General features: G+C 39.5%; 1 protein-coding gene across 3 annotated transcripts in view; it reads right to left on the bottom strand.

The window, feature by feature from the left end:
- The window catches only part of SLC36A4 (solute carrier family 36 member 4), a 55,624-nt gene extending 42,363 nt beyond the window's left edge, over window positions 1-13,261 (bottom strand). For 2 of the 3 annotated variants that reach the window (XM_058545414.1, XM_058545417.1), the window contains exon 1: window positions 13,164-13,260. In XM_058545414.1, the coding sequence (XP_058401397.1) occupies window positions 13,164-13,212 (49 nt within the window). In that variant the 5' untranslated portion in view covers window positions 13,213-13,260. Of the gene's footprint in view, window positions 1-13,163 lie in introns of all 3 variants that reach the window. The other variant, XM_058545416.1, reaches the window with a different exon arrangement.
- Window positions 13,262-13,619: the final 358 nt, after the last annotated feature.

Here is a 13,619-nt window from a genome sequence, read left to right as displayed (position 1 = left end):
ACATAGGGAGAAAGCTCCAGACACTGGTTTTGGCAATGATTTCATGGATATGACACCAAAAGCAGAGGCGAAAAAAGCAAAAATTGACAAGTGGGACTACATCAAACTAAAAAGCTTCTGTATAGCAAAGGAAATAATTAACAGAGTGAAAAGCCAGCCTACAGAATGAGAGAATATATCTGCAAACCGTATATCTAATAAGGCGTAATTTCCAAAATATACAAGGCACTCCTACAACTCAAGAGCAAAAAAACTAATAATCCAATTAATAAATTGGCTAAAGATTTGAATAGACATTTCTCCAAAGAAGACACACAAATGGCCAACAGGTATAAGAAAAGATACTCAATGTCACCAATCATTAAGGAAATGCAAATCAAAACCACAATGAGATATCACTTCATACCTGTTAGGGCGGCCATTATCAAAACAACAAACAGTTAACAAGGGTTGGCAAGGATGTGGAGAAACTGGAATCCTTGTACACAGTTGATGGGAATGCAAAATGTTGCAGCTGCTATGGAAAACAGTATGGAGATTCCTCAAAAAATGAAAAACAGAACTACTATACGACCCAGCAATCCCACTTCTGGATATTTATCCAAAAGAACTGAAATCAGGAGCTTCAGGAAATATTAGCACTCCCATGTTCACTGCAATGCTATTCACAATAGCCAAGATGTGGAAACAACCTATAAATGTCCATAGACAAACAAATGGATAAAGAAAATAGGGTATATATATATACAGCTGAATATTATTTAGCCTTAAAATAAAAGGAAATTTTGCAATATGCAACAACATGGATGAACCTTGAAGACACTATGCTAAATGAAATAAGCCAGTCACATAAATTCAAATCTGGCATAATTCTATCCATAAGAGGTATCTAAAACAGTCCTACTCATAGAAGCAAAGAAGAAAGTGGTGGTTGCCAGGGCTTGGTGGGAGGAGGAAATGGGGAGTTGTTAGTTTACATGTATAAAATTTCAGTTATACAAGATAAATATGTTCTAGAGATCTGATGTACAACATTGTGCCTATAGATAAAAACATTGTATTGTACACTTGAAAGTCTGTTAAGAGAGTAGACCTCATGTTAAGTGTTCATACTACAATTTAAAAAGCAAGATATTGGAAGATGTTTGAAATTAGTCTATTCTTAAGTTATTTAAATATTATTCCTCTAATAATGTTACTGATATGTGTAAAGAAAAATCCACTGAATTATCAAAAGTTCCAAATTCCTGGAGTTTAAATAAATGAGGATTTTCTATAATTCGAAGTCCCCAACTTTTGTCTTTGGGTGGTTTTTCTAACCCTTTAATCTTTGAGACGTTCTCTATAGATTATTTTGTTGGAATTTCTTGTTTCTCTTTCTCCAGTACCAAAAATGGCTCAACCCAGACCTGTGCCCAGTGAAAATTAAGTAAATTAAGTGTTTCCCAGTATTAGGTCTACTGGGATATCTACTACCTCACATTTACCCTAGATATCTATTAATATTATAAATTATGTTCATCTTTTGCTTGAACAGATCCTATATCCTTTTCCATACAAAGTAAATGGATACTTCACCTTGTAAAATCATTGTATTAGTTTGCTAGGGCTGCCATAATAAAATACTACAAAATGGGTGGCTTGAACAACAGAAATTTATTGTCTCACGGTTCTGGAGGCTAGAAGTCTGAAATCAAGGTGTTGGCAGGGTTGGTTCCTCTGAGGGCTAGGAGAAAAGGATCTGTTCCAGGCTTCTCTCCTTGGCTTGTAGATGGCTGCCTCCAAGTTCACAGGGCATTCTCTATGCATGCCTGTCTGTGTCCAAATTTCCCCTTTTTATAAGGACACAAGCCATATTGGATTAGTGGCCCACCCTACACCAGTATGGCCACATCTTAACTAACTACATCTACAATGATCCCATTTCCAAATAAAGTCACATTCTTTGGTATTGAGTGTTATTACTTCAACACATGAATTTAACCCATACCAACCATCATTAATAGTTGCATCAGCTTCAGAAAGAAACATGTTAGTATTTTCATTTCTAAATTTATTCCACTGCTCTTGCTGACTCTTGAGTTTATTTGCATTTTTTATTTATCAGCTATCCAAATTGTCAATTATTTGAACTCTCTTCTTTCTGCCAAGGGGCTGTACAGTATGTTTTATACAGCATGTAGTACTAAGTATACTAATTAAGTTCTCAATAAAGATAACTATCACTACCAGTATTTCAAAAACTGAACAATCTGTTATTTAAAGCATACTGCCCGAGGGAAAGGGGGGAGGGAGGAGGGCAAAAGGGATGATTAGGCACATGTGTGTGGTGATGGACTATAATTAGTATTTGCATGGTGAACATGATATGACCTATGCAAAAATAGAAGTATAATGATGTACACCTGAAATTTATACAATGTTATAAACCAATGTGGCCACAATAAAATTTTAAAAATTAATAAAAATAAATAAATAAAGCACACTGCCCAAGAGATCACAGCAGAAATGGAAAGTCAGGAAAAAGGTAAATTTTCTCATAACTTTAAAAAATATGAGCTCTAAATGATAAGTATACTTTTAATGGCATCATAAGAGAATTTATTTTTAATATCTTTTTAGGTAAACCTGAATATCTGGAATTATTAAAATGATCTATAAATACTAGCTCTATAATTCACAGAATGAAGTTTTTAAAATAGTATTACAATGTGCACTCAAATTCCAAGTAAAAGTTAACGGGGCTCTCAATACTCTTAACAAATTTATATTGTGCAGCAACTGTCTTATTTAATTTTGGTCAACAACATAATGCCTTATGGTTTACACTTTTCCCTAATTCTTTTTTTTTTTAATTTTATTTATTTATTTATTTTTCCCCCAAAGCCCCAGTAGATAGTTGTATGTCATAGCTGCACATTCTTCTAGTTGCTGTACGTGGGACGCGGCTTCAGCATGGCCGGAGAAGCAGTGCGTCGGTGTGCGCCCGGGATCCGAACCCGGGCCGCCAGCGGCGGAGCGCGCTCACTTAACCACTAAGCCATGGGGCCAGCCCCTTCCCTAATTCTTGAATTCATTATTTCTCAATTTTATGTGGTCTAGGAAACATTAAACATGACTTACTGTGAAAAAATAGCTTTTCACATATATTTCTTTGCTTTAAATACATTTGTCTCATCCCTCACATTTAAAACCTTAACAAAAAGTTAATTATTCCCAGAAGTTTCTCTAACTAACCTTCTCGAAATGAGATTAAAAAGAGTTAATTTTTAAAATTTGAAACGATTTCAGAGAAAAATACTTCTTAACAATGTTAGGAATTTAAAAAGTACATTTTTATATATTGTTTCAATTCTACCATTAAAGCAATGTGACACATTATTAGCCAAATTCTAACTATATCCCTAAATATATTTTTAAAAACTACATTAAAAAAGAAAGAACTGAGCCAATGCTGATGGCCTAGTGGTTCAAGTTCAGCGCACTCTGTTTCAGCAGCCCAAGTTCGGTTCCTGGGCGTGGAACCACACCACTCATCTGTCAGCAGCCATGCTGTGGTGGCGGCTCACATAGGAGAACTAGAAGGACCTACAATTAGAAAATACAACTATGTACTGGGGCTTTGGAGAGGAAGAAAAAAAATAGAGGAAGATTGGCAACAGATGTTAGCTCAGGGCAAATCTTACCCAGCAAAAAAGAACAAAAAGAAAGAACTAAGACTTCCTCTGCAGTTTTAGTCTACACTATTTAGGTAACATTACATACTAAGAAATACGTATTTGTTACACTAAGTAAACCAAGAGTAGGTGAAACAATCAGGTTTTAGGGCTGATTATATTAGTCTGAATGATACAAAATAGTTCCTGAGTCTAAAGGATAAATTAAAAGATACCTAACTACAAATATCTGGGAAAGTGATATACTTATATACCCAAGGAGTTGCATCTTTAAATGGTAATAACCCATTTAAGCCTAGATCTCTGAGGATCAGATTTATTAATAAATAGCGTCAATTAGTCATTTATAACTTTTAGAAGCTCCAGGTAATACTAAATACAAAATGCAAACTTGTATTTTTGTTCCAAAGTTAGGCACACAGTATAGGGAAACGCAACAATATTGTTTTCTTATATTTAACTCTTTAATTTTTAGGAGAGGTATCAGCAATGGCATCAGCCACGAGACCAAGTGGGGCATTCTAGGCTTGAGAATACATGCTTGGTTGATACACTTTAGGGTGGTTTAACGTGGCTGAAACAGAAGGTGCATTTATAGAGTAGAAGATTAAGCTGGAAAGCTTGAAAAGATTTTACAAACTGTGCTAAGGAATTTGAACTTAATCTTATAGGCTGTGAGAAGTCAGAGAAGGACTTAAGGTTTAAATGATCAGATCTGCATTTGAGCAGTACCATCCCAGCAGCAGTGTAAAGGATCAGTTAGAAAAGGTGCAGCACCAGAGTCAGAGACCAATTAGAAAACAGTCCAGGCAAGAGATGGCGAGGGCTTGAACTAAGTTCAGTTGAAGAGAAAAGAATGGTTACTTAGAGGATAGAAACAACAAGACTCGTTGACTAACTACACGTGGAAGGTAAAGGAGTTGAGGATGCTTCCTAGGTTACTGTCATGGAGAAAAAGGAATGGTGGTGATATCATTGAGAAAGGAAACACAGGGGGGCACTGTCGTGTGGTCAAGAGCCCATGATCACAAATTTAAACGCCTAGGTTGAACGCCAATCTACCTGGAGTAGCTCTGGGAATCTAACCTAGTCTCATGACTTCAGTTCAGCCATGGGAAATTATTTCTCTTCCCTTGGTGGCCTTGTTTTCTCTTGCTTCTGGCCTTCTGAATCATACTCTGTTCTCCCATTCCCTCTTCTTTTCTTCCAACTTTATCTAACTATTATATTTCTTACTCATTCTTCAAGGCTCAGTTTAGACACCACCTCTTCCCAGTATCTTCTTTAAACCCAGTCTGGCTTAAGTCTCTCCCCTAAGTATTCCTACAGCACCCTACAATCCCCCTATAATAGTGCTTAACACACTGCACTGTAACGGCCCATTTTACTTGTCTGCATTCTCTACTGAGTGACAGGAATGACGTCTGACTTGTCTAGTAGTGTATCCTCAGCATTTGGAACATAGTAGATGCTCAAGAAATGAATAAATAAATTCATGAAAGAAAAAGCAGCATGTTAAGGAGGAAGTATGAGTTCAATTTTTAAATCATTTACCTTGAGATTGTAGTGAATGAGCAGGTAGGAATGGAGTCTGGAGACGAGAGAATTCTGGGCTAAAGATAAAGATTTGAGAACTACATCAGAATGAAGGAAATAAGTAACTGGAGCCAAAAGGCAGGAGGAGGGCACTCAGAGATTGTATGGAGAAGAACAGAGCCGAAGCCAGAATCCTAGGGATCCACTAACATTTTAAATTCAAGGAAAAAGTTGGCAGAGGTAACTGAAAAGGAATGATCAAAGCCTCCATTAGTTTGGTGCAACAGGCATCTAAAATTGTAAGCAAAAGATTAAAGTTTTCAAATCAGTCTTGTCAGGAAACACAATCCCTTTCCTGTGAGCAGTTTATAGCTCAGGTTCCAGGAAGGCAGCACCCATCACCACTACCATATCCTCCCCTTGGTTATTTCACACTGTCACGTCACTGTTGCCTCTCTGGTCTCATCTCCTACTACTCTTCCCCTTGCTCACTCCTCTGAGTACTCACTCCCTGTCAGAGAAGTATGGGGTAAAGAATTAGTGTCCATTCTCTCTCCTGGAACCTCCTGCGGGATTCGCAGAAAGACACATATATGGAAGTGGTTAGCCAGATGTTATGGACTGAATGTTTGTGTCCCCCCCAAATTCGTAGGCTGTCACCCTACTCCCCAATGTGATAGAATTGGGAGGTGGGGCCTTTGGGAGGTAATTAGGTTTATATAAAGTCATGAGGGTGGAGCCCCATGATGGGATTATTGTCCTTATAAGAGGAAGACTATAGAGCTCTCTCTCTCCTCCATGTGAGGACACAGCAAGAAGATGGCCATCTACAAACCAGGAAGAGGGCTCTCACCAGGAACTAAATCAGCTGGCATTTGATCTCAGACTTCCCTACCTTTAGAACTGTGAGAAATAAATGTTTATTGTTTAAGCCACCTAACTCATGGCATTTCGTTACAGCAGCCCAAGGTGCATAAGCACAACAGATTCCGATGGCTTATCTTTTGATTTGCTAGTGAGGAGGGTGGCAAGGACTAAGATGGCTCTTATGCACATCAGCATTGCAGGTAGAGCACAATACAGGAGCTGGTACAGAGGCACAAGTCCTCTCACAAATTTTACTGGTTTCTGGTCCTTCTTAAGAGCCTCTATTAATGGACTGTCATCACCTGTCACCAGTATCTATGGACAATATCCCCTCATCACAAAAGGTCTACACCTCCTGATTGAATGGATGCAATAAGAGAGTTTGCAATCTTTTTCAATTCAGTTTCACAAACATTAATGGAGCCCTAGTATGTGTCAGGTACTATCAGATACTGGGAAAAAAGCAATTACTGAAACTAACAAAAATTCTTGCCTTCATGGATCTCAAATTCTAGTGGAGGAAAGACAATAAATAAGCAAAATAGAGAGTATGCTAGTGTTAAGTGCTAAGGAGAAAAACAGAATTAGGAGGGAGAGCCCGTAATTTTAAAGAGGATAGGAATTTTATGGTTTCAGGTCTTACATTCAAGTCTTTAATCCACTTTGAGTTAATTTTTGTGTATGGTATAAGATAGTAGTCTAATTTCATTCTTTTGCATGTGGCTGTTCAATTTTCCCAACACCATTTATTGAAGAGACTGTCCTTTCCCCATTGTATATGCTTGGCTCCTTTGTTGTAAATTACTTGACCATATATGCGTGGGTTTATTTCCGGGCTCTCTATTCTCTTCTATTGATTTACGCATCTGTTCTATGACAATACCGTACTGTTTTAATTACCATAGCTTTGTAATATAGTTTGAAATCAGGGAGTGTGATGCCTCCAGCTTTGTTCTTCCTTCTCAAGATTGCTTTGGCTATTTGGGATCTTTTGTAGTTCCATACAAATTTTAAGATTGTTCTATTTCTGTGAAAAATGCCATTGGAATTTTCATAACAATTGCATGGAATCTGTAGATTGCTTTGGGTAACATGGACATTTTAACAGTGTTAATTTTTCCAATTCATGAGTACAGAATATCTTTCCATCTATTTGTGTCTTTTTCAATTTCTTTCATCAATGTCTTAAAGTTTTCAGTGTACAGGGCTTTCACCTTCTTGGTTAAATTTATTCCTAGGTTTTTATTCTTTTTGATGCAATTGTGAGTGGGACTGTTTTCTTAATTTCTCTTTCTGGTAGTTCATTATTAGTGTATAGAAATGCAATAGATTTTTGTATATTGATTTTGTATCCTGCACTTTACTGAATTTGTCTACTAGTTCTAAAAGTTTTTTGGTGGAGCCTTTAGGGTTTTCTATATATAAAAATCATGTTGTTTGCAAATAGTGACAGTTTTACTTCTTCCTTTCCATTTTGGATGTCTTTTATTTCTTTTCCTTGCCTAACTGTTCTGGCTAGGACTTCTAATACTATGTTGAATAAAAGTGGGGAGAGTGGGTATCCTTGTCTTGTTCCTGATCTTTCAGGAAAAGCTTTCAGCTTGTCACCGTTGAGTATGATGTTAGCTGTGGGCTTGTCATACATGGCCTTTATTATGTTGAGGTACATTCCCTCAATAGCCACTTTGTTGCGAGTTTTTATCGTAAATGGATAGCCAAAGTAGGCCTCACTGAGAAAGTGGGATTTTAAAGACATGAAGGAAGAATGAGAGTGAATAATACGGATATCCGGACATCAGGGAGAAGAGCAATCAGGCCGCAGGAACAACAAAAGCAAAGGCCCTGAGGTTGTAGAGAGCCTGGTGTGTTTACAAAGAAGGGAGGCCAGAGTAGCTAGAGAGGAGTGAGCAAGGGGGAGAGTGGCAGGAGAGGAGAGGAGACGAGAGAGGTAACAGATGACAGAGGTATATGGCCTTGTAGACCATGCTGAGTGACATGAAAGCCACTAAAGCAGTTCTGTACAATAGAAATATAATGTGAGGGGCTGGCCTCATGGCGTAGTGGTTAAGTTCAGTGCACCCGGTTTGGCAACCCAGGTTCACGGGTTTGGATCCCAGGCACGAACCTGTACCACTCGTCAGCCATGCTGTGGCAGCGACCCACATCTAAAATAGAGGAAGACCCGCACAGATGTTAGCTCAGGGCAAATCTTCCTCAGCAAAAAAAAAAAAAGAAGAAGAAGAAGAAGAAATATAATGTGAGCCACAAACATAATTTAAAATTTTCTAGTAACCACATTTAACAAAAAAAAGCAACAAGTGAAATTAATTTCAATAACATATTTTATTTCACTCAATATATCCAAAATATTATCATTTCAACATTTAATCAATATAAAAATGATTAACACGATATTTTACATTCTGTTTTTCACACTAAGTCTTGGAAATCCAGTGTGTATTTTACACTTTTAATTCAGACAAATATTTCAAATGCACATAAGGCTAAAGGTTACTGTACTGGACAACAGAGCAGTAGAGTTTTGTGCAGAGGAGCGACACAATATGATTCATGTTTTAACCAGGATTCCACTGGGCCTATCTTTTCATGTGTAAAATGAGAGTAATAACTTCTACCTCACAAGAGTTTTGTAATAATGAAATGAGATAATGTATATGAAGCATAGAGCCTAGTCCTTGACACATAATAAGTAATCAATAAATACTAGTTTTGTTCCTCATCCTACATAATGATTAGAAGCAAATTATGCTGTATAGGATTTTTAAAGTTAAATCTTTGATAAGAAATTAATTTACTACTAATAATTAGTAATTCTGAGCATTTATGAGCTATAAACTGTGCTATAACACTGAGTATGAAAGATAGGCAAAATATGCTCTGCCAGCCAGAAGAAAATAGAGACTAGCGGAGGTAGACAAATACTTAAAAACCTAACATAGCAAAAGCTTTAACAGTTAAGAACATATGAAATAAAATTGGCACACTCATGCAAAGTAATTAAAAATTACAAAATCCAATTTACATTACACATAAAGTCTATTATTTGCCAATGTCTTGCTGTAACTTTTGGCCAAGTACTGAATTGGGCAGCTCTGAAAAATGCTATGTGATTACTATAGGGAAAAATTAACAATGCCTTATAAAATAAAACACTCTTAAGCAATGGATATCAAACAACCTAGATAGACATAATTACTTCTATTTACAAATGGAAAAATTATAGATGAATAAGAAACACTAGCTTCATTCAATATTATACACTACACATTATACACCATATGTAATCACTGATGGTGCATACAACTGGAACATTCCTAAATTAGGCAGTGCTTGTATGCTCTCTTATACTGCCCAGACAGTTGCCTCAACCTCAATTTCCTAACCTAAAATCAACAATCAGGAAATTGCTAAATGAACTACAGCACATCCACTTCATAAAGTATTACATTTAATTATGGATTTGAAGTTTAAGTAAAACAGGGAAAAATGTATCATATGCTGAGTGGGAAAAAGTTGGATAATCATACTACGAATGCAACGATGTTTTTAAAAGTTAGGTAAAAATGAAAGAAAGGAAATAAATATATCAAAATGTGAATAAGTTAACAAGAATATAGGTGGACAATGGGATGGGATCATGAGCACCTTTTTCTGTCATTCTCTGGAAAATGTAAAAAATAAGAAGGAAGTAATAAACTTACATTACTTTAATAACAGCAAAATAAAGGAAATCACTCATATTCTATCAATGGACAAACTAAAAGAAAGTAGAAATCGTTTCTAAAATAACATAATGTTGCCACCTAAATCTATAAAATACTGTGATATAAGATGAGAATAGTGACTATTTTATTCATTTCTGAGGTGGAGACAATATGCATGGCAAGAAACCTTCCAGAGGTCTCCACTGCCTATGAAATAAAGGGCAGACTTGGAGCTATTTAGAGAAAACCTGTATTTTAATGTCTTTACCAGTGATTTTCACATAGACATCCAATTTTTAAAATTCCTTTTTAAATTAAATAATATTTGGTTATTGTAGAAAATCAGAAAATATATAGATAAGCAACATTTTTTAAATTAAAATGACCTTACCACCCAGAAATTACCACTGGTAACATTTCAGAGTATACACAAACACACACTCACTCCCATACGTTCTCATTCAGTCCCATGGCTTTAAATACTATCTATACGGGGATGACTTCCAAATTTATATTTCCAGACCAGACCTCTCACATCCAATTGCCTACTTGACATCTGCACTTTCATGTCTAATAGACATCTCCAACTGAACTCCTGATCTTCACCACCAAGCCTGCTCCTCCTGCGGTTTTATCCATGTGTACTGCTTATCATCGCTGTATAACAATCTACAGCTGCTGTCAGGAGGCCTCAGTTCCATGCAGCGTGGCCCCTTCTTTAAGGCTTGTGTATCGTTACAACATGGCAGCTGGCTTTCCCACAAGTGAGTGATCCACAAAAGAGAGCAAGGCACAATACCTTTTAGCACGTAGCTTTGAAGTCACACATCACTTCCACCATAATCTATTCTTTAGAAGCAAGTTACTAAATCCAGTCCACACTCAAAAGGGAAGGAAATTAAGTTCCTCCTCTTGAAGAGAGAAACATCAAAGAACTTGTAGACATATTATAAAACCACCATAACATCTCAGATAATGGCAATTTCATTCTTCTAGATACTCAGGTCCCTGGAGTCATCCTTGTCGCCTCTGTTTCACTCTCGCCCCTCATCCAGTCTGCTAGGAAATGATTCTGGTTCTCCATTCAAAATACATTCAGAGTCTAACCACTTCTCTCCACTCGCACTGCTACTACCATACTGCTGTGAAAGACATGCACATCTCTTTGCTGAATTGCTGAAATACTCTTCTGCTTCTAAATTTGCCCCATCCAGTCTATTCTTCACACAGCAGCCAGGGTAATCCTTTTAGGATTTAAGTCAGATCATGTCACTCCTCTGCTGAAACCTTACATTGGCTCTCCATTCTCTCAGAATAAAAGCCAAAGTCTTTATATGACCCCCAAGACCCTACAGAATTTGGTCTCATCACCACCTTTATCATTCTGCTTCAGCCACCCTGGCCTCCTTGCTATTCCCGACTTAACTCTAACCATTCCTTCTGCCTGGAATGGTCTTTCCCCAGATATCCACTAGACTAATTCCCTCACCTCTTCCAAGTCTTTGCTCAAATCTCACTTTTCAATAAGATCCATCCTGACCACTTTATAAAACACTATAAACTGCCCAGCCCCACCCTCGCTCCTGATTTCCCTTACTGTGCTCTTTTTCTCCACAGCACTTTTCACCTAACGCACTATATAATTAACTGATCGTCTTTACTGTTTATCGTCTGCTTCCTCTTACTAAAACATAAGCTCCATGAGAGCAGGAATTTTGGTCTGTTTTGTTCACGCATGTATCTCAAGTGCCTAAAACAGGTCCTGGCACATAGGAGAAGCTCAATGAATATGTGTTGAATTAATGAACAGACATAACTTTCTTAAAAAATTAAAATAATCTGGAATCTTTTTTCAGTTAAAAATGTACATGGTGAACATCTCATATTACTCTTAATGGCCATTCAATATATGACTATATGGCTATATCACAATTTACCTAAACAATTTCCTTTATGAACATTTAGATAGTTATCAGCTTTTCTCTACTATAAATAAATGATATCTCTTCACATAAGTTTCTGTTACATTACTCATTCCCTTGGGAAATGGGAGAAATATTTCTAGAAGTAGAATTGCTGGGTCAAAGGATATGTGCATTTTTAAAGATAAATGTATTATATTACTCTTACCAGCAATGCATGAGAATGCACATTTCCCCACATCCGAAGACGGGTTATTAATGAATTTAAAACAATCAGATAAATTTGGGTTCTGGCCTTAATGAGCTTAAAATTACTGTATCTATAAAATGGGGATAAAAGCACCTACCTCACCCAACTGTTGTGAGGATTAAAGGAGACAATGCATACATAAAGTACTTGGCACACTGCCTGACACAGTAAACATTCAATAAAATGTTAAGTTGATTTCTACCGTTATTATGACTTGGAAGAAATCAATTGCAAAGTGCCCTACACATTATTACAGGAATGACAACCTATTAGTTACTATAATAAAGTATTTCTTTAAAGCTCAATCTCTTTTCTCATCATTTAATCATTCAGCATCAAATTAAAAATATTCCTAAATATAATGCATATCCTTCCTCTAGTTTTCCTTTTGACAGCTGGAAATCACAATGTTTTACATTCCCTGTCGCGAACAAGAGAAGAGGCCAGAGGAAAGAGGAAAACAAACTTTGCCAAGCGAGCAGCTACAGGTATCCAGTCTGGTCAGCACGGCCTGCTGGCCACTCCTGGGGCATCAGAGGGTAAATGAAGGATTCACCTGGAACTCCGAGTGGGGCTGCCGCGTTTGAAAAGCCCAACAATGACAACTTCCTTAAAGCAACAGTGGAAAAAACCGTGGGAGGCACAGCGCAGGCTCTCGCTTGCCTCTGACCTGTGGACACTGCGCACCCCACCCCCCAACACACACACCCAAACAAACACCCACCCAAACACACACACCCACGCCCATTTTGACGCCCTTTATCGGCCCTGGCTTTTCGCCTGACGCAGCTCTCTGGTCAGACAACCGGTTCCTGTGCCGGGGCTGGTCCCGAGGCCAGTTACCTCCCAAACCTCAGCTCATCTCGAGAGTCCCGGGGAGGTTTGCTTGGCTGGGTTTTAAATTCAAACCCGTGCCAGACCCACAACCCCAACAGCCTGGACCCTGCCCCCCCAAAACAACCCAATAACAAGAAAACCATCCCACGTCTCTCCCTGTCCATGGACAAGCAACCTGAACCCCGATTCGGCCGGGCCACGCGCGAGGGGCAGGGTCCGCGGCGTTCGCGGAGCCCGCAGCCGGCCTCCCGGGCCGGGGCCGAGCGCGGGCCCGGGGCCTCGGCGCATCCCGCGGCCGCGCAGCCCCGCGCCACGTCGGCCCGCGCCCCTGCCCGCACGCAGCACCCACCTAGCTCCTCGCGCCCCGCCGCCTCGGCCGCCGGCGCCGCCGTTTCCATCTCTCCGGGGTCTCCAGGACGGCGCCGCCCGGGTGCGCGCTCTCCCGCGGCGGCGTGTCCGGCGTTAAGCCCAGGCCTCCCCAGCCAAGCGGGACCCGCGCCGGGCGCCCGCCTCCTGGCCCCCGCCTCCTGGGCCGGCGCGCCCCACCCGCGCGGCGAGGCGCGTGCGCAGTGAGGGTGCCGGGCCCCGCCGAGGCACTGGGGCGCCGGGGGCCCGCCTGGGGCTCGGGGCGTGGAGGCGGGGCGCTGGCGGTGAGGGGCGCTAGAGGTGGAGGACCTGAGTGAGGGGAGGCCAGGCTGGAGAAGGGCAGGATGATGGGAGAGCAGCGGCGTTTTGGAGATCACCAGAGATGGGCGCTTAGAGCTAGCAGAGACCCAGGCCTATAGCTCCCCGGGGGAGGAAGGGG

The sequence above is a fragment of the Diceros bicornis genome, chromosome 7, assembly GCF_020826845.1.
Source record: "Diceros bicornis minor isolate mBicDic1 chromosome 7, mDicBic1.mat.cur, whole genome shotgun sequence".
NCBI lineage: Eukaryota > Metazoa > Chordata > Mammalia > Perissodactyla > Rhinocerotidae > Diceros > Diceros bicornis.
This window is presented reverse-complemented; position numbering and strand designations above follow the sequence as displayed.